General features: G+C 41.6%; 1 protein-coding gene across 15 annotated transcripts in view; it reads right to left on the reverse strand.

Moving 5' to 3' along the window:
* The window catches only part of SUSD1 (sushi domain containing 1), a 140,653-nt gene that overhangs the window by 11,100 nt on the left and 104,954 nt on the right, over positions 1-24,599 (reverse strand). For 6 of the 15 annotated variants that reach the window (XM_073806411.1, XM_073806412.1, XM_073806408.1 and 3 more), the window contains one exon: positions 18,910-18,949. In XM_073806411.1, coding sequence (XP_073662512.1) covers positions 18,910-18,949 — 40 coding nt within the window. Of the gene's footprint in view, positions 1-1,982; positions 6,675-6,998; positions 7,093-11,402; positions 13,031-13,399; positions 14,708-18,909; positions 18,950-24,599 lie in introns of those variants that run through there. The other 9 variants (XM_033858400.2, XM_033858401.2, XM_019946501.3 and 6 more) reach the window with 5 other exon arrangements.

Consider the following 24,599-nt stretch of genomic DNA (forward strand, 5'->3'; position numbering starts at 1 on the left):
AATCATGAAAAGGAGCTGAGTTCCACAGGTGAGTCGATACAGGCGGGAACAGGGACCCCACGTAGGAGGATGAGATGATCCATCTGCTAAATTAATTCATAGGAAGCAGAAAGTAGGCGCTAGAGTTGATCATGGGAATATAACACATCCACCTTTACCCCCTCATGGAATTTTCAGAAATCTTAAAAGACAGCACTGGATGCCCCACCAATTTTGTGATGGAAAATTAAACCAAACTTATCCAAATCTAAGTGTCTTGGGTTTAGAAGGAAACTAAGCAGTACCCATCATATTTTTATTTGACACATGTGAAATAGGATATTAAATGGAACACTTTCTTTTCCTTATGAAATTTTTATGTTTTTGAATAGTAATATAATTACATGTTTAAAAACAAAACAAAATAAGAAGATAAACACTTAAAGGGCTCACTCTCACCCTGTCCACCTCCACCCCATTCTTCCTTGCTCCATTTGTAACCATTTACATCAACTCATTGCTATCATTCCTGTGTTTCTTTATTTAAAATTGAATAAATATTCTCATTCCCTCTCTTTCTTACATAAAAGATAGCGTATGATATACACTATTCTCCATCTTGTTTTCCTCATTAAAACAATACAGCTTAAAGATCTCCCCATTTCAATGCATAGAGTCCTTCCTCATTCCTTTTTTACAACTCAGGGTATTCCATTCTGTACATAGAAGTATCATAGTTCATGTAACTACTTTCCTCCTGAGAGGCATTTGGGTTGTTTCTAAGCTTTTGTTATCATAAGCCACGTCATAATGAATAACCCTGCTCATGTGTCATTTGGAACATGTGCAGGTGAATCCATAGGATAGGTCCCAGAGGTGGATTGCTGGGTTAAAGACAAAGGCAATGTAAATATTGCCAGATTTCCTTCCATAAAGGTTGTACCGTTCTGTACTCTCACTAACAACGCTTGAGTTCCTATTTCCCCACAGCCTCAAAAGAGACTGTGTTGTTAAATCTCTGGCTTTCTCATTGACGGGTGAGAAATGATACCTCACTAACTTGCACTTTTCTTAAAAGTAAGGTTGAGCATCTTTTCTTACGTTTGGGAGCCATTTGCATTTCTTTTTCTGTGAACTGTATTTTCGTATCATTTGGCCTCAGATTGGACCCTTTTTGTTTCAACTAAAGTTCCAAAAAATTGAAAATAATAGGTTGCAAACACTCCCATATTCTAAAATAAGGATTTCCAAATGGTCTTGTGATCCTTAGCCCAATACCCAAGATATAAAGGGGTTTAAAATTGAAAAGGCCAAAAGAAAGTAGTTCTTTAGGGAAAGCTGTTGGCATTCTCTGCATTTTCTATCCCCCACCATGACGGTAGGAGGTAAGGGGACCTTCCTCAGTGCAAGTCAGGAAAGAGGAGCTTCAAGGGGACGTCCACTCAGAGACTTTGTGTCCCCTAAAACTTCAGAGGACACAGAGGCCTGGTACCTGACTCCAAGGATAAGAAACCCAGGGGTCAAGAAGCTGAGACTGTCAGGCCAGCATCAGGACAAAAAAGTGGGAACCACATTGGAATGTAGTAGAAGCTACACTTCCACTGATGGAGGCCAAAGGGTCTCATGGGTAAGAAAACTAAAGTCTGTGGCTGGAGTGATCTGCGATGGTGGGGCAATCCCTCATTTGCATGGCAAGGGTCTGTGAGTTTCCGTGAGTCAAGTAGATACCCAGGAAAGTAACTGAGCTGGAGGAGCCATCTTGATGTGACTTTTCCCAAAAAAGGCAGATTGCCAGGGCAAGAGAACGCTAACAACGCCAGCAGTAAGGGACTGTGGGATGCACTTTCAGGGGCAGGATCAGAGGTAGGGACGTAAGAGTTCAGGATAACGAGATGTAAAATATCGAGACACACACAACCAAAAATAAGAATGAATAACCTTGTAAGTTGAAAATTAGAACACGCTAGACAGGAGCACACACAAACATTAAATGGACACACATATTGTGTTCTGGGATAAGAGCACTCTTTATTTAATACATCCCCAAGAAAAATATGAAGATTTTGGGGGGAACTTGACCAAATAATTCTTTAGTTTACGTATAATAAATATGTATACATGAATAAATATATAATAAAACCTGAGAATACTCTGAGAATTAACAGGAAAAGGGTGGTAACTTACTTTTAGTTGGTACTAAAAAAAACCCCCTATTTTAAACTTATAGCAGGTGGTACTGGTACAGAAATAAATCAGCAGAACAAAAGAGAAAGTTCAGAAATAGACTCTAGTATATGATTCAGTATACGAGTCAAATCACGAGGGGAAAAAAATAACAGTCAAGGAATATTCATAGAACTGGCTAAACCATTTAGCAAGAATAAAAAAAGACCCCTCCCGACCTCATTCCTTATACTAAAATGTTTCAGATGGATTAAAGATTTAAATTTTTTTTAACTGCTGAATTATAGTTATTACCTTGAGATTGGAAAGTCCTTCTAAGCATGGTACCAAAGGCAAAATACGTAAGGAAAAAGACTGATACATTTGACTACACAAATTTAAAGTTTTTGTGTGGCAGTGCATGACACAAACAGGTCAAAAGGGAAATAATAAAGTAGAAAATTTGTTTACAACACGTGTGACAGCTAAAAGTGAAAATTACTATAATACAAAGAACTTTTTCAAATCAATATAAGACAAGCCAACTACTGAGAAAAAAGGCATGTCACCACAACAGAATTACAAATGACCAGTCAACATGCAAATTAGTCAGAGAAATGCAAACAAAACATTGAAAGGTCATTTTTCACCTACCAGATTAATCAAGATTAAGAATATCAACGATGCCCAGGTATGTTGAGGCTTCCTGCTGGTGAGAGCATAAACTGGTATAAACTTTCTGAGATTCCTCTGACAATATGTAGTAAACCTACAATGTATATCGTTTTCATTCCAACAACTTCAAGTCTAGGAATTTAGCGTAAGTGATAACTGCATACAATTATACAGACATATGTAAGAATAGTAAACATCTGGAAATACTCTAAATGCACAATACTCAACAGAGTATTAGTTAAATAAATTATGGTACCAACTTTTAATGCCATCATGATTGACATGAAAAATGTGTCCAATGCATGTTACAAACCACATGCCTAGTTTGACCCCATTTTGGTAACCTTGAGTTATGCCCAAAAAGTATGGGTATGGATACACACACACGTCACCAGAATGACTCAGTCATTCTCTCTCTTTCTGAAACAATGGACGTACACTTTTTTAAACTGACCTGCCTCACTGCATCACCTGCCCACAAACGGACACAGAAAAATCCACACGCACTTTCCTCTCCAAAATCAGGCACTTGAGTTTAACCAACGATGGCTGTGGGAGGCAAATGGTCCTTAAAACACCATTTGATTGACGTCTACTACCCACTGGTTTTCTCTCTGATGAAGGGAATGGAAAAATTAAAGGGTTAGGAAATCGGAATATGAGATTGGCCAAAAAAGGGAGCCTTGAGAATTCTTTTTTACCTCCTTTAAAATCAATTTAAATACTAACTTTATTCCAATCCACTATGGAATTTCAAGGTAATGACTTTTGCTCTGGTCTTAATCTTAAGGGCCCAGCTGCAATTTTAGGTCTGGGGTCATGGATGGACTATTACCTATTTCCCCTAGTTAACCTCCATCTATTTTGGTTGCTTGTGGCTCCTTCTAGAAGTGATGGGAGAAGGTATATCACAGTGAAAAGATGAGTATAAAAAGACACAAGTGCTATAATAGTAAAAGCAATGCATATGTGTATATATATATATATATATATATATATATTTCAGAAATATAAAGGCCTAGCTCTCCCAGGAACCCAAATGTCCTGTCAAGTCCCAGGAATGAGAACTGGACTTGCAGGCAGAATATCTGGCCCCACAATTGAAGTTACGTCTCTGTCTGAAACCATCTCTCCACTCTAAAATGGGAAAATGATAACTCCTAACCTTCCCACCACACAGAACTGCTGTGAGGATGGAATGAAAGAACATGTATAAACAAAAACTATGGTGGAGATAAATAAAAACTATGGGCACCAAAAAAAAAAAAAAAATTCAGCCAGGGCACAATCTGCTCCGTATCTGGGCAACCCTCCGTTTTGATTCCTAGTCTAGAAGGGAGCTCAAGACTGGATCCTGGCACTCGCCTCTACACACTGTCCCCAAGACAGTTACTAAGGAAAAGATCCTTCTTCCATCACTATCTGAGGATCCAGCTTTATTTAATGGCACTCATAACCCAACTCTGAATGCTACCTGATCAGTCCTTCAACAGAAGGACCCTGCATGCTTCTAGGAAGACCCACTATTGGTTTCCTGAGATGCTCTTCCCGCCTTAACCAGGAATCCACTTGGGAAAAAAAGGGACGGTATTGTGGTTAAGCTACCAGGCGAATTCAGAGAACTTAAGGCTGCCTTCATGTGCATGAGAAAATGATCAGAAAAGAACTGCAGGAAAATGCTCAGCACCTACTTCTGTTAAGTATTAACACTGAGCAACTCTGTGCTATCGTTTGGAACATTTAGAGGAAGGGACAAAATCTATGTTTTTGTTACTTCAGTATTCTTTCATGAACTGCTTTTACATTTCTGCACTGTACCCAGAAGTACATTTTACTTCACATTTAGTCAGTTTTCTTAACGAGAAACTTTTGACACCAAGCAAATAGGACTTCTTCCTTTCGATGACAATTATGCTAAGTTCCCATGTGGACAAAGGTAGCTTCTTTGACAGTTAATTCTAGAACTTGAAATTAGGGGGACTACAGAGACATATGGTATTTACAGAGCTGGTAAAAAATAATAATAAGCGGGAGAAACTCAGATTCTCTCTTTGGTTAGAGGAGGCTTGGAGGAAAATCCTTACTCATCAGAGACCCTACCTAATACTAACCAAATAATTTGTAAAGATTCCAAATTTAATTCAAGAGCTGTGAAAACTGTATGAGTTTGAATTGTTGCACATAAAAAATAAAAGTTGGAAGCTATTTGTATGAGTCTATTGAGAGTTCTACTCTACAGTTCACCTGAATGAGAGCAGGAAGTGTTCTACATGTTGATCCTAAGTTGTAGTCTGAGACGACACCTCAGAGGACAAAGGACAATTATCCCTAATACTGCCCAGTACTGGCTGGGGCCAGGGCTGACAGCTGGCCTTGAAAACTCAAGCATCAGGGTATCACTTCCCTCTCTCTGACTCTTCCCGGTTGAGAGGATATGCTTTGGGTCAGATGCCCCTGGGGAAGCAGCTTCATAGAGAGTTGCCACCTGTTCTTATCATTGCTCATGTCTCCTCATCTGCCTACAAGCCCAGGCTGCTCAGATGTGTCCCTCACTGGTGCCCAGTGAGCCGGTGGAGAACACACCAGCCCACCATGTGGGAAAGGCTGCCCCTTTTCCTCAGGACTGTGGTGTCGCCCAATACTAGGACCACGTTCATATATGCTTCACCCCGAGTTGGGCAATATCACTGTCCCCTCCCACCCCTCCCCATGATTTCTAGTCTCTAGGCCTGGAGAGGGAGGGAGAAGGCATAGGAGGACACCACCATCACTTAGAGAAGCCACAAGCCTCCATCCTTCTTCTCCCTTCGTTCCTTGCTGAGCCTTGGAGTTACATTGTTGGTTAGGGAGGAAAGTTCAAGAACACTGATTCAGGCTTTAAAAGTCAAATCGAATCCACTCCATCTGTAAATTCAGCATATTGACAGTAGTTCCGGGACATGGTTCATGATAAAGTAACGCTCACAGCTACTGACGTTGTAGATAAAAGGGACGATCGTGTCGCCTGCATGGTTCCCCTCCCCTATAAACACAGGACTCTGGCCGTGGGCTTCATAATGTTGCAACCCATTGTTACCACTCCACCCCCAAGTCTAAAAGGAGGCACGGAGCATTTTTAGGAAATGTTCAGTGAAAAAAAAAATTGCCAAGGCTGTTCTAAACATTCATGTGGAAGAGAACTGTCTAACTTAACAGAATATTTTTACTGGAATGAAGGCTTATGGCTTTTGAATACATATAAGACAAAAGGAACTGTATCAAAGCAACACTGCCTAACAGATATTGCAGGGAACTTACTGGAGTGGCCAGGCTAGCATACTTTCTAATTAGTGTGTCAACCAATTGTCGGAAAAGGGCTTCTGAAGTGTTTACCGTATTTGCCTATGTCAATGATCTCTAGCCTTTGCAATGACCTCCTTCATAAAGTCAAATTCTAGCCCACACTTCAGTCTATCTCATTACTTATTGTAAAAGAATGGATTCTGAATTAATGACAGAGATGCTACAAAGGAAGAGGCAGACAGTCTCTTGCATTCAGTGCCTAGAGGAGCTGACTCTCAGGCATCACTCAGAGGAGAACACAGGCCAGTCCATGTGACCTGTAGCCTGTGGTCAATATTACATTGTACATCAAGGTTCTCAAGTTCAGAGACACAGAACTAGTCGTGTAGCAGGGAAGACATCAACAATTCCCGAGTGTCCTCCTTTTGGGGGATTCCAAAGAGATAGTCACCGTCTTGAATCCAGGAATGGGATTGCAGGCCCACGCACACACAGGACCTCTGTGCAGACACCTGAGAAGCTGTCATAACATCTGCCCCAGCAGCAGTGCATCCTCTTCACGCAGCATTGGCAATCTAGACATGGCGGAGGAAAAGAGAGTTCACTGACACTTAGGTTCTCCTGCGGTGCACCCCTGTGTGCATGGGAAGTGGTACAGGAGATGAGCCACCGCTCCGTGAGTGGTCAGGGCGCCATCACTGACCCTGCTCTCTTCCTGGGACTGGAGGGCATGCCCCTCCCTCCTGAGGTGCAGAGTTACCCGTGCCTTTCACCTGCTGAGCCTGGGACAACCTCCCGCACTCCCCCTCTGACCCTCCTCGATCCCAGCTGTTCTTCCTGACTCCAGCCCCACCCTCCCTCCATTCCACTCATTCCTCAAAAGTGACAGTCACACATACCACACTGCTGAGAAGGAGAGGAATGTGAGGACAATCACAACAGCCAGGGAGCCTAGCCCAACGCCTACCATCTGCTGCAGCGTGAGCGATGAATCTGCGGGACAAAACCACACGCTGAACCCACAGAGCACAGAATCACGGCCCTCCACAGAGGTGCACACCCACCTGACCTCGCTCTCTTTTAACCAGAGGTTGGCCCCATTTAACAAACCATCCCAAGAATGCCCAGAGTTCCTCTGTGCCCCCTCAGTTGGCCCTGAGACCAGGGCATCAGGAAAAACCGTTCCACGACATCTTTGAAAAGGAAGCGTAAAACTGGGCCACATTCAAGTTACAAGGGACAAAAGTTGATTTGTTGGGCACACACATACAGCACCCTGTGTTGTGTGTGTTGGTCTTCTCTCAAGTCAATTACACTTGATCGATTTTTACCGGCACTTTTCCTTTGCGTCGAGGAAGATGTCATTCTGACGTCATTTGGACTTTTGCTCCAAAAATGGTAGCTCCAGTGATCAAATATAGCAAACAGGGACTTCCCTGGTGCTCCAGTGGTAAAGAATCTGCCACTGGGGGACGCGGGTTTGATCCCTGGTCGGGGAACTAAGACCCCACATGCTGCGGGGCAACTAAGTCCGCGCGCCACAACTACTAAGGTTGCTCGCCTCCACTAGAGCCTGCATGCCGCAAACTACAGAGCCCATGTGCTCTGGAGCCTGCGCGCCACAGCTAGAGAAGAGAAAACCCGCTGCCACAAATAGAGAGAAGCCTGAGCACCACAATGAAGAGCCCGCATGCCACGACGAAAAATCCCTCATGCCTCAACAAAGATCCCGCGTGCTGCAACTAAGACCCGATGCAGCCAAAAAAATAATAATGAAAATATTAATAAAATAAATAAATCTTTAAAAGAAAAACAAACATAGCAAACAAATCCTCTCTGTTGGGTAGAGTCATCTGTCATTTCCCCTACAGGAAGCAAGGGTAGTACCTCCCTGCTCTGTTCAGCAGGTTGCCATGAAGATAAAATAAGAAAATTGATGGAAAAGCTCTTTGAAAGACATTCGTATGTTCTATTCAGAGGTGCATCGCATGTCAACTCCAGAGAGATCCCTGGCTATTCACTGAAAAACGCGCACATTTGAGTTGTACATTTGGGCCAAGTGACTAAGTCAGGGCATCATGTTCTAAACCAAAGATCTCATTTTAACTTGCAAACACTTACTTAGCACTTACTATGTGCCAGACACTGTTCTAAAACCTCTCCTAACCACCCACTGGGTACCATAATAATAGCACCAGGTATTATTACACTGGGTACTGTTATTATTCGCATTTTATAGATGACGAATCCAGACATGGAGTGGTTAAGAAACTTGCCCAAGGTCACCCAGCTAGTAAATGACAAAGCCAGGATGCAAACCCAAGCTGCCTGGCTTCAGAGTCTGCTTTTGACCACAGCACCATGCTTTCCCAGTGCAGATCTGAATCCAGCTCTTTCTGCAGCAGAGTGGGTCATGTTCTCCCCCAGAAGTCAGCGGTGCTGGCCCAGATCTTTCCTCCACAGGCTGATGATTATGGGGCCTCGGGCTGTGGTTGCTCAAATTCCTCTTTGGAAGAACAAAAATCTGTACGATGGTGCCACCAGACATTGAGAAGATCTTGGGGGGCTGACTTTGCATGTATAGAATTAAAAATAAAAATGCCACCAAGTCATGGAATAAGTTTAAGGGAGTGCAATCAATTCCAAATTTTTCCAGATGATTTGTTGCAGTTGTCGTCGTTGGAACATCAAATTACAGTCATCCCTCAGTATCCATGGGGGACTGGTTCCAGGGCCCCCCTTGGATACCAAAATCCTCAGATACTCGAGTCCCTGATATAAAAAGGTGTCGTAGTTGCTTATAACCTACTGTATACTTTAAATCATCTCTAGATTATTTATAATACCTAATACAACATAAATGCTATGTATATAGTTGTAAATACAACATATTCAATAAATGCTAGGTAAATAGTTGCCAGTGTGCAGCAAATTCAAATGTTGCTTTTTAGAACTTTTTGGAATTATTTTTTCTGAATATTTTCAATCCACAGTTGGTTGAATCCATGAATGTGGAACCCGCAGATATGGAGGGCCAACTGTATTTCATGTGTCTGTACCCTCCTTTTACCAATGCACCAGGCATATGCTTACTGCTCCCCCTGGGTAATCCAACACTGCCATTGAAGAGCTGAAAACAGCAAAAGCAAACATCTGTTACCGTAAGGGGAGAGGGGCTTAAGAGGAAAAATAGCCCCTGGACTTGAGACCCTCAAAATATAGATGACTTATTTCCCTGGCAGTAAATGTAGCACATTTGAGAATCGTTCAAGCTACTTAACTTTTTCATCATCGATTCTGTGCTGTCTAATACAGTAGCCGCTAGCCACAATGTAGCTATCTAAATCTAAATTAATTTAAATTAAATTAGATTTAAAATTCAGTTTCTCAGTCATACTATTTTAAGTGCATATTTCAAGTGCCCAGTAGCCACAAGTGGTGAGTGGCTACCATACTGGACAACACAGCTTTAAAATTTTTCCATCACTGCAGAGAGTTCTACTGATCGGCACTGCTCAGATCTCTACAACCAGGTCGAGAGCAATTTGATTCTACTGGAGACTCTACAGGAGAGCTGGCACCAGCAAAAGCAGCCATGGAACGTATCTCTTGCTAAAGAGCCTGGCAAATCATTACCTCAGAAAATGTTGTCAAGAGACTTTCTAGAGGGACTTCCCTGGTGGCTCAGTGGTTAAGAATCCGCCTGCCAATGCAAGGGACACGGGTTCGATCCCTGGTCCGGGAAAATCCCACATGCCACGAAGCAACTAAGCCCGTGTGCCACAACTACTGAGCCTGCCCTCTAGAGCCCGTGAGCCACAACTACTGAGCTTGTGTGCAACAACTACTGAAGCCCGCGCGCCTAGAGCCCGTGCTCCGCAACAAGAGAAGCCACCACAGTGAGAAGCCTGCGTGCTGCAACAAAGAGTAGCTCCCACTCGCCACAACTACAGAAAGCCCGTGTGCAGCAACGAAGACCCAACGCAACCAAAAATAAATAAAATTGATTCTTTAAAAAAAAAAGAGAGAGACTTTCTAGAAAAACATGGCATGCATTATTTGGCTACTTTTGGTATTCAGAAGAAAAAAGCCTTGAAATTTTTAAGAAGCCATATTATAAAACGGAAGGAGGAGTTCTGGTTAAATTAGAAATTAATAAAGAAAAAAATTAAAGGAGTGACTTGAATTACTAGATATTAAAACAGCACAGTAAGCTCACAGTACTGTGAGCTTACTGCTCACAGTAAGCTCACACCCAGCCCTCATTTCCCCACACTGTCCACCGGGCATTGTTAAGTATTGGCTGAAGTCAAAATCCATTGTGCTTGCCACAGTTCCCTGACCATTTAGTGACTCTGTGCCAGAAGAAAGAAGAGCAGTTTCATCCAATCTGCTCATAGCTACCATACTGACTGCTGGGAACTACGGCTTCTTCTCCCAGGTGGACACAGAGCCATCTCTTAAAGACCGTGCCTGGCCTTGACTTCAAGTTATCATCATGCACACTTTGCAAAATCTACCTCCCTTTCACAAAGTTCCATGCCCTTTGCTCATCCTCTGTCTTCCCACTTTTCACTTCTTCGTCAAGATTCCTCAAAGATCACTTGCAGTGGTTTATCCATCTCATTTGCAAATTGTATGAGCCTGCTAGAATTTAGTGCTTCATCCATGGCAGAAGACTTTAATGTATGGAGAGCAGTTAGCTCTTCTCTAGTTTTCAAATATCAAAGAGGACATCTTTCACCCTTAGCAGGAAACCCAACTATTCCTTACTCTCGAGGTATGTACTGGGAAATCATCTTTATTCATTCTGTATAACATGACTTGGGTTGTAGCTCCAGGCACAATTCTTGCTGGTAGAACAGTTCCTGGTTATACGTCTTTTTTTCTACATTATATATGTACTCTGTGAACATGAGTCAATCCAATCATGGTATAACCACATGCTTCTTTAGGGACTTCCCACATTAATTCCTTACTGAGAAAATGTATAACTGGCCAATGTGAATTACATTTTTCAGAGTTTTGCCATCCTCTGGTTACCTTCCCTTCCATGGTCACATGCCATAAAACCATACTTATTTTTCTTCTCAATCACTTGTAGAATATCCTTTTAGAAACCCAAGTGAGTGAGCCATGTGTTATATCCCAGATTCTCAGTGATTCATTCTTTTTTTTTTTTAACATCTTTATTGGGGTATAATTGCTTTACAATGGTGTGTTAGTTTCTGCTTTATAACAAAGTGAATCAGTTATACATATACATATGTTCCCATATCTCTTCCCTCTTGCGTCTCCCTCCCTCCCACCCTCCCTATCCCACCCCAGTGATTCATTCTTTTTTTTTTTTCTTTAAAGTTATTGGTTTTTTTCTTTTAATTTTATTTGTTTTTACTTTTGGTTGCTTTTGGTCTTCGTTGCTGCACACGGGTATACTCTAATTATGGTGAGTGGAGGCTACTCTTGGCCGTGGTGCGTGGGCATCTCATTGCAGTGGCTTCTCCTGTGGAGCACGGGCTCTAGGCACGCGGGCTCAGCAGCTGTGGCTCGCAGGCTCTAGAGTGCAGGCTCAATAGTTGTGGCGCACGGGCTTAGCTGCTCCGCGGCATGTGGGATCTTCCCGGACCAGGGCTCGAACCCGTGTCCCCTGCATTGGCAGGCGGATTCCTAACCACTGCGCCACCAGGGAAGCCCCCAGTGATTCATTCTTAAAGCGAGTAAATCCATGAGGCTTAAACTCCACCAGTCTCTGTAGGGTGGCTCCCTGAAGAGGTATAGTGCTCAGGAAGAGTGATAGGGATTCCCTGGGCTTATCTTGAACCTTTTCACTAATGGAAATATCACAGGTGTTGAAGAGCCAGTTAGAAAGGCCCTATTCCTACTCTCAGACTTCGTGACAGCTTGAGGACTTCCTATGGCTGTGGACATTTTTTCATGAATTTACACCAGCAGGGTCATTTCCTGAAAGCAACAATTCTGCTCTCCAAAAGGCACAAATAATTAGCACTGTGACTTCTATTTAGTGTGTTAAATTTCTCTCTGCTATTCTAGGGTTCCCTTGCTTGAATCCCCTGTGGAGTAGGAGATGGCAAAGGAGATCAAAGCAGAAAACTAATTTAGAGATAAGTAAAGCCTGATGAGTCAACAACATTATTGAATTCATTCTCTATTGCAGCTTAACAAATTACCATAAACTTAGCAGTAGCAGCCATTTATTAGCTCATAGTTCCATGGGTCAGAAGTTCAGGCACACTGTGACTGGGTCCTCAGCTCAGGGTCTTACAAGGCTGAAATAAAGATGTTGAGAGGGCTGCATTTCCCTCTGGAGGCTGTGGGGAAGAATCTGCTTCCAAGCTCATGCACGTTGTGGGCTAAATTCAGTTCCTTGCAGTTGTAGGACTGAGGTCCTCATATTCTTACTGGCCGTCAGCCAGGGGCCACTCAGCTCCTACAGGCTGCCCGCATCCCTGCCACGTGGTCCCCTCCATCTTCAAAGCCAGTAGGAGAAACCCTTATGTCAAATCCATCTCTCCCTTGGAATCTCCAATTTCCCCTGTCTTTGACTTCTAGACACAGATTTAAAGGGCTAATGTGATTAGGTCAGGTCCATCCAGATAATCTCCCTATTTGGGACTTTAATTACATCTTCAAATCCTTTCACAGCAACAACTAGAATGGCCTTTGAATGAATAACTGAGAGAAAGTGGGCGTATCCCAAGGACCAGGAATTTGTGAGGCCATATTAGAATTCTTCCTACCACTATTATGAAGGTTTAAAATGAGTGTGACTTCCTAACATCATATACAAAAATAAACTCAAAATGGATTAAAGACCTAAATGTAAGGCCAGACACTATCAAACTCTTAGAGGAAAACACAGGAAGAACACTCTTTGACATAAATCACAGCAAGATCCTTTTTGACCCACCTCCTAGAGAAATGGAAATAAAAACAAAAATAAACAAATGGGACCTAATGAAACTTAAAGGTTTTTGCACAGCAAAGGAAACCATAAACAAGACGAAAAGACAACCCTCTGAATGGCAGAAAATATTTGCAAACGAAGCAACTGACAAAGGTTTAATCTCCAAAATATACAAGCAGCTCATGCAGTTCAATATCAAAAAAACAAACAACCCAATCCAAAAATTGGCAGAAGATCTAAATAGACATTTCTCCAAATAAGATATACAGATTGCCAACAAACACATGAAAGAATGTTCAACATCACTAATCATTAGAGAAACGCAAATCAAAACTACAATGAGGTATCACCTCACATCAGTCAGAATGGCCATCATCAAAAAACCTACAAACAAGGCTTCCCTGGTGGCGCAGTGGTTGAGAGTCCGCCTGCTGATGCAGGGGACACGGGTTCGTGCCCCAGTCTGGGAAGATCTCACATGCCGCAGAGCAGCTAGGTCCGTGAGCCATGGCCACTGAGCCTGCGTGTCTAGAGCCTGTGCTCCACAACGGGAGAGGCCACAACAGTGAGAGGCCTGCATACCGCTAAAAAAAAAAAAAAAATCTACAAACAATAAATGCTGGAGAGGGTGTGGAGAAAAGGGAACCCTCCTGCACTGTCAGTGGGAATGTAAATTGATACAGCCACTATGGAGAACAGTATGGAGGTTCCTTAAAAAACTAAAAATAGAAATACCATACGACCCAGCAATCCCACTACTGGGCATATACCTTGAGAAAACCATATTTCAAAAAGAGTCATGTACCACAATGTTCATTACAGGTCTGTTTACAATAGCCAGGACATGGAAACAACCTAAGTGTCCATTGACAGATGAATGGATAAAGAAGATGTGGCACATATATACAATGGAATATTACTCAGCCATAAAAAGAAATGAAATTGAGTTATTTGTAGTGAGGTGGATGGACCTAGAGTCTGTCATACAGAGTTAAGTAAGTCAGAAAGAGAAAAACAAATACCATATGCTAACACATATATATGGAATCTTAAAAAAAAAAAAAAAGGTTCTGAAGAACCTAGGTGCAGGACAGGAATAAAGATGCAGACATAGAGAATGGACTTGAGGACACGGGGAGGGGGAAGGGTAAGCTGGGACGAAGTGAGAGAGTAGCATTGACATATATACACTACCAAGTATAAAATAGCTAGCTAGTGGGAAGCAGCTGCATCACACAGGGAGATCAGCTCAGTGCTTTGTGACCACCTAGAGGGGTGGGATAGGGAGGGTGGGAGGGAGACACAAGAGGGAGGGGATATGGGGATATATGTACACATATAGCTGATTCACTTTGTTATATAGCAGAAACTAACACAACATTGTAAAGTAATTACACTCCAATAAAGATGTTAAAAAAAATAAAATGAGTGTGAGTGTCTATGTGTATACATGCATGCACATAGCATATTCATAGATAATGTACACACTAAGCTTATACCTTGATGTTAATCTTCTCTGGCTTATTTGATAAGTATTGCACCCACTATGCTTCTTTTCTCACCAGACTGTACTGTTGGTTCCCCAGTAATCATTCAACTCAATTCAATAAATTCTGACTGAGCACCTACTGTGTGCCAGGCACTGCTCCCGCCTTCAAATGCTCTCTCTCAAGCGTATGAAATCTAGTAAGAAAAAACAAGTACACCAGTGACTCAAAAGTGTGGCAGAATGGCTAAAGAGAGGGAGGGAGAGAGATCCTGCCCTGTTGAGGAAATTTTAAACAGTGTCAAGGAGGAGATGGCATTGATTTTAATCTTGAAGAACAGGTGGGGTTGTAATAAACAGAAATTACAGGAAGGTTATAGGGCAATCCAGGTGGAAGTAAGTACATAATCGTATGAGCAAGACATAAGACACAAGACACAAGACATAAGGAGAGAAAGCAAGGGCCATATCCAGAGAAGAGCTGCCACATCACTTTGAATGGAGAAGAATGAGAGATGCAATCAGAAGGGTACATTGGTGTCCAACTGAGGCCTTGGAAAGAAGAAAAAGAAATACTGGAGAACTGTGGAGGGAACATGTCAGGGGGTAGTGTGGGCTCGAGTGAAGAGGGAAACCTGAACACTGTGATGGGAGAGGAGAAAGAGGCTTGGCCAGCCATCCAAAGGCCTCTGCTCAGGGAGTGAACACAGAAATGACAATCAGAGAGGTCTGCCCAAGTGCAAAATGTGGGCTAAATGGGAAAGAGGAGTAGTGACTAATGACTCAGAGCTTTCAGGCCTATGACTAACGGATGTTCCCTGATGACAGTTTATCATCATCTCACGTATATCAAATGACCTTGCTCTGTGACTCAAGAAAGCACAGTATCATAGTACTTTGTGGCTGGAAGGGATCGCAGAGATTTTGGAGGAAGGCAACAGAGAACCAGCCAAGTTAAATATAATTTCTAAGACACTCAGCTGATTAGTAGCAGGACTCGGGCAAAGAAGCCCAGGCCTCTGCACTTCCCATCAAACCGACTGCTGGCTCCCTGAGAGCCATCACAAAGCTCTTTTAGGGACAATGTGCACAAGGCAAGTAGCATAATTCATCAGAGGGCAAAGGCAAGAATGGGGCTGTTGCTTGGCATGAGTGAAACTGAAACAATTTGAGGACTTATTTGGATTCTAGTTCTCTCCAAATTACTTTCTGAAATGGCAGGCTCCAAAATTTTGGCAAAAGGAGACTGCCAGGTGAGCGCACAGCCCATTCTGTATGTAGACGTATACCCGCTCGAGCTGCCTTCAAAATTTCAACATAACTGGGCTTTCTATTATCTCAGCTCTTTCCAGTAGCTTGAATTCAAAGGTTCAGACTCTCTTTCAACATGAAGGGAAAAACGCGCGGCCAAAAGCCACTTAGATATTTCCAAAGCAAAATCCTTCCTGTTAACTTAATCACAGTAGAATGACTGTAGCCAGCTCTTTGGCCATTACTTCTACCCAGTTTGAGTCTGTTAATCACACTGAACAGCTGCTGAAAGCAGTGGATTCTGGAAGCTATTGTATCTGTGCCTGTCCATGATGCTCGCACATCTCCATTCTTCTGGTAAAAGCACCTCTTTTCCTGTAGGAACTCCATCCCGCCCTTAAAGCTGCAGGGAATGGATTGGCAGAAAATTTTCCAGATGTCGGAATGCATGATTGTTTTTTGTGGCCATCATTCAATTCTAGGAAAGGGGGCTTAGTCTATCTGCACGCAGAAATGTAAGAGCGCACATCTTTGTTAAGAGAGGTCTTCACTCATGGACATATATACACTACCAGATGTAAAATAGATAGCTAGCGGGAAGCAGCCGCATAGCACAGGGAGATCAGCTTGGTGCTTTGTAACCACCTAGAGGGGTGGGATAGGGAGGGTGGGAGGGAGACGCAAGAGGGGGGAGATATGGGGATATATGTATATGTATAGCTGATTCACTTTGTTATACAGCTGAAACTAACACACCATTGTAAAGCAATTATACTGCAATAAAGATGTTAAAAATATATAGCGAGAAAATGCAAAAAAAGAAAAAAGAGGCCCTCACTTATGATGCTAAGTGAAATAAGTCAGACAGAGAAAGACAAATACAGAATGATCTCACTTATACATGGAATCTAAAAAAGCTGAATTCATAGAAATAGAGAATAGAACGGTGGTTGCCAGGGGCTGGGGGTGGGGGAAACGGGGAGATGATGGTCAAAGGGTACAAACTTCCAGTTGTAAGATAATTAAGTTCTGGGACATATTCTAATGTACAGCATGTTGACTGTAGTTAACAGTACTGTACTGCACACTTGAAAGATATTAGGAGAGTAGATCTTAAATATTCACACATACATATACACAAATTATATATATAAATATACACATACACCTATATACATAAATTACATATATATATGGTGATTATGTGAGGTAATGGAGGTATTAACTAACCTTACTGCGGTAATCATTTTGCAATAAGTACGTGAATCAAATCATCACATTGTACACCTTAAACTCACACGACGTTATATGTAAATTATTTTCTCAAGAAAATTGAAAAAAGAGAGAGAGGCCCTTGCGGCCTGGCAATCTTCAATCCAGGCTGGCTGACAGTCAGGTAATGTGCCTTGCCCAGTTGAAAATCCATGCCCCCTACCCTTGTTGAATTTGGTGTGAGTAGAGATAAAGACATGGGAAATGAGATTAGGGGATAAGCAGAAAACGAAGGAAGCTTATTTCTCCAGGTTCCTCCCAAACATTTCCTGCTAGGTGCCCTCTACACACAGGGTAACAAACCCCCCAATTGTAAGGCACCATCCACTGGACCCTCCTGGGAAGCACCCCAGCCTATTGTTTTATGATGCTCTGAGGTGAAGGACAGGATGTAAGGAGTTAAACCGATACTCTGGGCTAAGAGCAGAATTCCTCAGGCTGTTGCTAGGATTCGTGAACCACAAGGAAAAGTTCCAGACTCAAAAGGTCATAAACTTGACAAGATTTCTGGTATTAGCTACAAACTAATGGAATTCTTATGAATCAAATCCAGTGGCTGGCTGCCGGCTGGTTTAAAGAAATGTACTGCCAGGGGAATCCCAGCCTGGCAAACAAGGACCTGCGATTGCTCAACCCCTGAGGCAACTCCGCCACCCAGATAACTGCCCCCATGAAGCAGACGGTTTAAGTTGTAGGCACTCAGTGGGGCTCCTTCTCTCTGCCTCTCTTAGGGAAGGCTCTGGAGGAAAGGGACAAGGCTGCTCTCCCATCAGGCAGAGCCCGAGGCAGCCAAACTAACTGACCAAGTGACCCATTCTGCTGCCAGGGCAGGAGGTGCTTGCCTTTCCTGTCCAGCAGGATGTGGTCCTTGTTATGGGCCCCCTGGCCACTGCACGGTTCTTTATCTTTTCTTCCTTTCTAAATGAACGTACTGATTGTGATTATCCACCTTTCCCTTTCATATTATATACTGTGGTTTGAGAATGGTTAAGTTTGCCATTAATCATAGATTGCTAACAGATCATGAGAAGCACATCTAGATTAATTGGATCAAGAGAGACGGATCACCCCCAGGAACCCTGGTCTTGGAGCTGGATTCAGTAAGAGACCCACCTTTGAGCTGTCTTCTCCTTGGGTTCCAGTTTTGGTTGTATGGAGGATAATTTCACTTTCTTAATGGAGGGTGCTTTTCTAAACAGTGTATGTGTATGTGTGTGCACATGCTAAGTAGCCAAATGGTTGAAAGTAGTGGGCTCCTGGTGGCTCTTTGTTTTGGTCTGCCAACATGGTTTTCTGTGCCTCTTCCTGATGGGGATCATGTCCCCCTCTCAATGCAACCCTGGTGAGGTTGCTGATCACATTGATCTGCCCCCAACCAGCCATACCAGTAAGCCCCAAACCCAAGGTAGGCTAATCATACTACCCTATCTCCTCTTAATAGTGATTCATCCAATGGAGAGTCACTTAGCTAGGAGAAGAGACTCCCTGAATTGAAAAACTGTCTGTTCCCACTGAAGTGGCTAAGCTGGGGCAGCTGGTTCCCCCCCAACCACCACCACCACGTAGCTTATAGTAGAAGAAAATGAGGCCAACTCACACTTAGAGAGGAGATAGAGACAGATAGAAAGGGACAGTCCTACTTCTGGTGTTGAGTCCCAAGTCCCAGTTTCTGGAGGCCTGGTGATGCCACTCTGGTTCTAATTCCATAAGTTCCCACCCCTCATCCTTTTCAGCTAGGGTTTTTTGTAGGCTAGTCTGAGATGTGTTTTTGTCACCTGTGACAATTTAAAAAGAAATCTCATTAACATACACTTGATGCTGCAGAGTGGACAGAGGAGAAATAAGGAGAACAGTCTTAGGCAGAAAATGGTTTTACCTTTTACCTGAGCCCAAACTGCACAGGAGCTTCTTCTCACCTATAAAGGAAAACACAGCAACACATATAATTGGGTGGCATGTGATTTCAGTTTAAATAACACACTTTAGCCCTCCAAGTTGCAGGGTTTTATCTCTTATTTTGGACCAAACGATCTTTAAAATCTCTTCTAGCTCTAACATCTTACAATTTAGCCTTATGATCACCAAGTGTTCAAAAGGACTGGCGTGGGCAGCAGAGACAGAAGTGATCTTAGGAATGGATGACCCTAAAGCTTTCCAATGTATCTCAGGAAGCACATGCTATGAGGAAAGAGCAGGGATGGTGGTAAGTTCCATGCCCCTTGCCAGCTCTCAGCAACTGGCACTGACTGCCTGGAGAACTACAGTATGTTGAAAAGGATTCTGGGGTCACATCCAGGTTCAGCAAGAAGTAGTAATGCATGTTATGTGCAAGGCTATGAGACGGCCTGGTATATACAAATACTTCACTTCTCTAGATGATATTTCCCAGGCAAACTCAGTTACCCAAAACATAGCCAAGAACCAGGAAGAAAGCTAAAGGAACATGTATGAAAGCTCATCCGTGGTAGAAGCAACCCACAAACTCATTGGAATGAAATACCTTCTCTTCTTCTCCCCTGCTGATATTATAGGCATATTTGTCTGTTAGGAATGCTAGGATTACCATTGATTTATGATACAAGTCAGCAAAAAATTCCCCAGAGGAAACCAAATAGTAGAGGTTAAAGAAAGATTCCTTCAACTTCATTAAGTAATTCTCTTTCAAGTGACAAGCTTAGTCATTCTGGGTTTATTTTATTAAAAATTGAAAAACTATATTTACACTGATAAATTCTGGGAAAAGCTTAAAATGTCCACAAGGTTTTGAATGTGACTAAACTTTGCCTTGATGCTTAGTGCATCAAGTGCATTTAATAAAAGATAACATGCAATTCCTATACACTAATGATGAAAAATCTGAAGGAGAAATTAAGGAAACACTCCCATTTACCACTGCAACAAAAAGAATAAAACACCTAGGAATAAACCTCCCTAAGGAGACAAAAGACCTGTATGCAGAAAACTATAAGACACTGATGAAAGAAATTAAAGATGATACAAACAGATGGAGAGATATACCGTGTTCTTGGATTGGAAGAATCAACATTGTGAAAATGACTATACTACCCAAAGCAATCTACAGATTCAATGCAATCCCTATCAAACTACCAATGGCATTTTTCACAGAACTAGAACAAAAAATTTCACAATTTGTATGGAAACACAAAAAAAACCCGAATAGCAAAGCAATCTTGAGAAATAAAAACGGAGCTGGAAGAATCAGGCTGCCTGACTTTAGACCGTACTACAAAGCTACAGTAATCAAGACAGTATGGTACTGGCACAAAAACAGAAAGACAGATCAATGGAACAGGATAGAAAGCCCAGAGATAAACCCACGCACATATGGTCACCTTATCTTTGATAAAGGAGGCAAGAATATACAGTGGAGAAAAGACAGCCTCTTCAATAAGTGGTGCTGGGAAAACTGGACAGTTACATGTAAAAGAATGAAATTAGAACACTTCCTAATACCATACACAAAAATAAACTCAAAGTGTATTAAAGACCTAAATGTAAGGTCAAACACTATAAGACTCTTAGAGGAAAACATAGGCAGAACACTCTATGACATAAATCACAGCAAGATCCTTTTTGACCCACCTCCTAGAGAAATGAAAATAAAAACAAAAATAAACAAATGGGACCTAATGAAACTTAAAAGCTTTTGCATAGCAAAAGAAAACATAAATAAGACAAAAAGACAACCCTCAGAATGGGAGAAAATATTTGCAAATGAAACAACTGACAAAGGATTAATCTCCAAAATTTACAAGAAGCTCATGCAACTCAATATCAAAAATCAAACAACCCAATCCAAAAATGGGCAGAAGACCTAAATAGACATTTCTCCAAAGAAGATATACAGATTGCCAACAAACACATGAAAGGATGCTCAACATCTCTAATCATTAGAGAAATGCAAATTAAAACTACAATGAAGTATCACCTCACACTGGTCATAATGGCCATCATCAAAAAATCTACAAACAATAAATGCTGGAGAGGGTGTGGAGAAAAGGGAACCCTCTTGCACTGTTGGTGGGAATGTAAATTGATACAGCCACTATAGAGAACAGTATGGAGTTTCCTTAAAAAACTAAAATAGAACTATCATATATGACCTAGCAATCCCACTACTGGGCATATACCCTGAAAATACCATAATTCAAAAAGAGTCATGTACCACAATGTTCACTGCAGCTCTATTTACAATAGCCAGGACATGGAAACAACCTAAGTGTCCATTGACCGATGAATGGATAACGAAGATGTGGCACATATATACAATGGAATATTACTCAGCCATAAAAAGCAACGAAATTGAGTTATTTGTAGTGAGGTGGATGGAGCTGTCATACAGAGTGAAGTAAGTCAGAAAGAGAAAAACAAATACTGTATGCTAACACATATATATGGAATCTAAAAAAACAAAAAAAAAAAGGTTCTGAAGAACCTAGGTGCAGGACATGAAAAAAGACGCAGACATAGAGAATGGACTTGAGGACACAGGGAGGGGAAACGGTAAACTGGGACAAAGTGAGAGAGTGGCATGGTCATATATACACTACCAAATGTAAAACAGAGCTAGTGGGAAGCAGCCACATAGCACAGGGAGATTAGCTTGGTGCTTTGTGACCACCTAGAGGGGTGGAATAGGGAGGGTGGGAGGGATACACAAGAAGGAGGAGATATGGGGATATATGTATATGTAAAACTGATTCACTTTGTTATAAACCAGAAACTAACACACCATTGTAAAGCAATTATACTCCAATAAAGATGTTAATTAAATAATTAATTAATTAAAATAAAAGATAATATGCAAGAGTAACCAGTGAAGGGTATAGTTCAAGACACTGAGGAAGAAAAAGGACCTCAGACAGCAAGGCAGTTACTAGGGAACTGAGTGTATTAAAAGAGAGAAATTGAAATGGCAAGGTGAAGAAGGGAGTTCATTAAAATGGAGTGCCTTGATCAGATGTGCATTTTATGAAATACATGATGGCAGTAGTATGGAGCAAGGAGATAGGTAGAATAAGAGACAAGAAAATGAGTTAGAAAATTGATGTTCAGACAAGAGATGTCAAAAGCTAAACAGTGTTAATGAAAGAGAGGAAAGGATGATCTTAAATGGCATTAATGTGATAGAATTGACACAATTTAATGATGGACTGCACAAGAAGATAAGAAAAAAGGGAGGAGACAAGAAGTATTCCTAGATTTCTGTCTTGACAACTGGGAACATGGTAATGATGTTTATTGGGATAGATATACAGAAGGAAAAACAAAAAGGGGAACTGGAAAACTCACACTTCCTGATTTACAAAGCTACAGTAATCAAAATGGTGTGGTACTAAGAATCTAGTATATAGCACAGGGAACTCTACTCAATACTCTGTAATGACCTATATGGGAAAGGAACCGAAAAAGGAGTGGATATATGTATATGTGTAACTGATTCACTTTGCTGTACAGCAGAAACTAACACAACATTGTAAATCAACTATACTCCAATAAAAAGTAATAATAATAATAAAAAGTGTGGTACTGGTCTAAAGACAGACATACAAACCAATGGAATAGTATAGGGAGCCCAGAAATAAACTCTTGCATATATATCAAATGACTTTTTTTTTTGGCTGTGCCTCACAGCACGCAGGATCTTAGTTCCCCGACCAGGGATCGAACCCATGCCCCCTGCAGTGGAAGCGTGGAGTCCTAATTACTGGACCGCCAGGGAATTCCCTCAAATGACTTTTCTTTTTCGGTACGCAGGCCTCACACCACTGTGGCCTCTCCTGTTGTGGAGCACAGGCTCCGGACGCACTGGCTCAGCGGCCATGGCTCACGGGCCCAGCCGCTCCGCGGCATGTGGGATCTTCCCGGATGGGGGCACGAACCCGCGTCCCCCGCATCGGCAGGTGGACTCTCAACCACTGTGCCACCAGGGAAGCCCCCCTCAAATGACTTTTGACAAGAGTACCTAGACCATTCAATGGGCAAAGGAAATCTTCAAAAAATGGTGCTGGGAAAACTGGATAACCACATGCAAAAGAATGAAGTAGGACCATTACCTAACACCATATACAAAAATTAACTCAAAATGGATCAAGCCTAAATATAAGACTTAAAACTCTTAGAAGAAAACACAAAGGAAAAGCTTTGGGAAATTACATTTGGCAATGATTTCTTAGATATGACACCAAAAGCATAGGCGACAAAAGAAAAAATAGGCAAATTGGATTTCATCAAAATTAAGAACTTTTGTGCATCAAAGGACACTATCAACAGAGTAAAAAGGCAACTCACATAATGGGAGAAAATATTTGTAAATCACATATCCAGAATATATAGCAAGCTCCTAAAACTCAACAACAAAGAAATAAATCACTTCAAAGATGGACAAAGGACTTGAATAACCATTTCTCCAAAGAAGATATACAAATTGTCAAAAGTACCTGAAAACAAGCTCAACATCATAAATCATTATGGAAATGCAAACCAAAACCACAATGTGAAGCCACCACACATCCATTAGGAAGGCCATCATTAAAACAGAAAACAGCGATTGTTGGGGAGGATGTGGAGAAAATGGAACGCTTGTGCACTGTCGGTGGGAGTGTAAAATGGTGCAGTGGCTATGGAAAACTGTATGGGGATCTTCAAAAAGAATTAATAAAATTACCAAACGATCCAACAATTCCACTTGAGGGTGTATACCCAAAAGAAGTGAAAGCAGAGACTCAAAGAGATATTTGAACACCCATGGCCACAGGAGCATTATTTGCAATTGCCAAAAGATGGAAGCAACCCAAGTGTCCATCTACAGATCATGGATAAACAAAATGTTTATCCATACGTACAATGGAATATTATTCAGCCTTAAAAAGAAAGGAAATTCTGAAACATGCTACAGCATGAGTGACCCTTGAAGACATTATGCTAAATGAAATAAGACAATCACAAAAAGATAAATACTGTATGAGTCTACTTATACAAGGTAACTAGTCAAATTCATAGAGACAGAAAGTAAAAGGGTAGTTGCCAGGAGTTGGGGAAGAAGAGGAGGAATGGGGAGTTGTTTAATGGGTACAGAGTTTCAGTCTTGCAAGATGAAAAGTTCTGAAGATTGGTTTCTTAACAGTGTAAGTGTACTCGACACTACCAAATTGTTAGTTTAAAAATTGTTAAGATGGTAAATTTTATGTGTATTTTACCACAATTAAAAATAAATATTAAAAATTATCACTGCTAAATGTCTGAGTATTAGATGGTGATTGTTGCATTACCACCATCTTGTAAATATATTAAAAACCATTGAATTTGTACACTTTAGAATTATATGAATCGCATCTCAGTAAAGCTGTTTTAAAAAGAAAAATAAATAAATAAATCACTACTGATGTTAATATGTCTGCAACACTAATATATTTGAAACCCACAGGGGAAATAATAGCAATTCAAATATGTGAGTCCAAATATAAATTATTTCAAAGAACAAGCACGTGTTCCACTTAGCTGTATGAAAAAGAGGCATCAATGACATCACAGGAAAGTTCCCTA

Source organism: Tursiops truncatus, chromosome 6 (assembly GCF_011762595.2).
Source record: "Tursiops truncatus isolate mTurTru1 chromosome 6, mTurTru1.mat.Y, whole genome shotgun sequence".
In the NCBI taxonomy this organism is placed as follows: Eukaryota; Metazoa; Chordata; class Mammalia; order Artiodactyla; family Delphinidae; genus Tursiops; species Tursiops truncatus.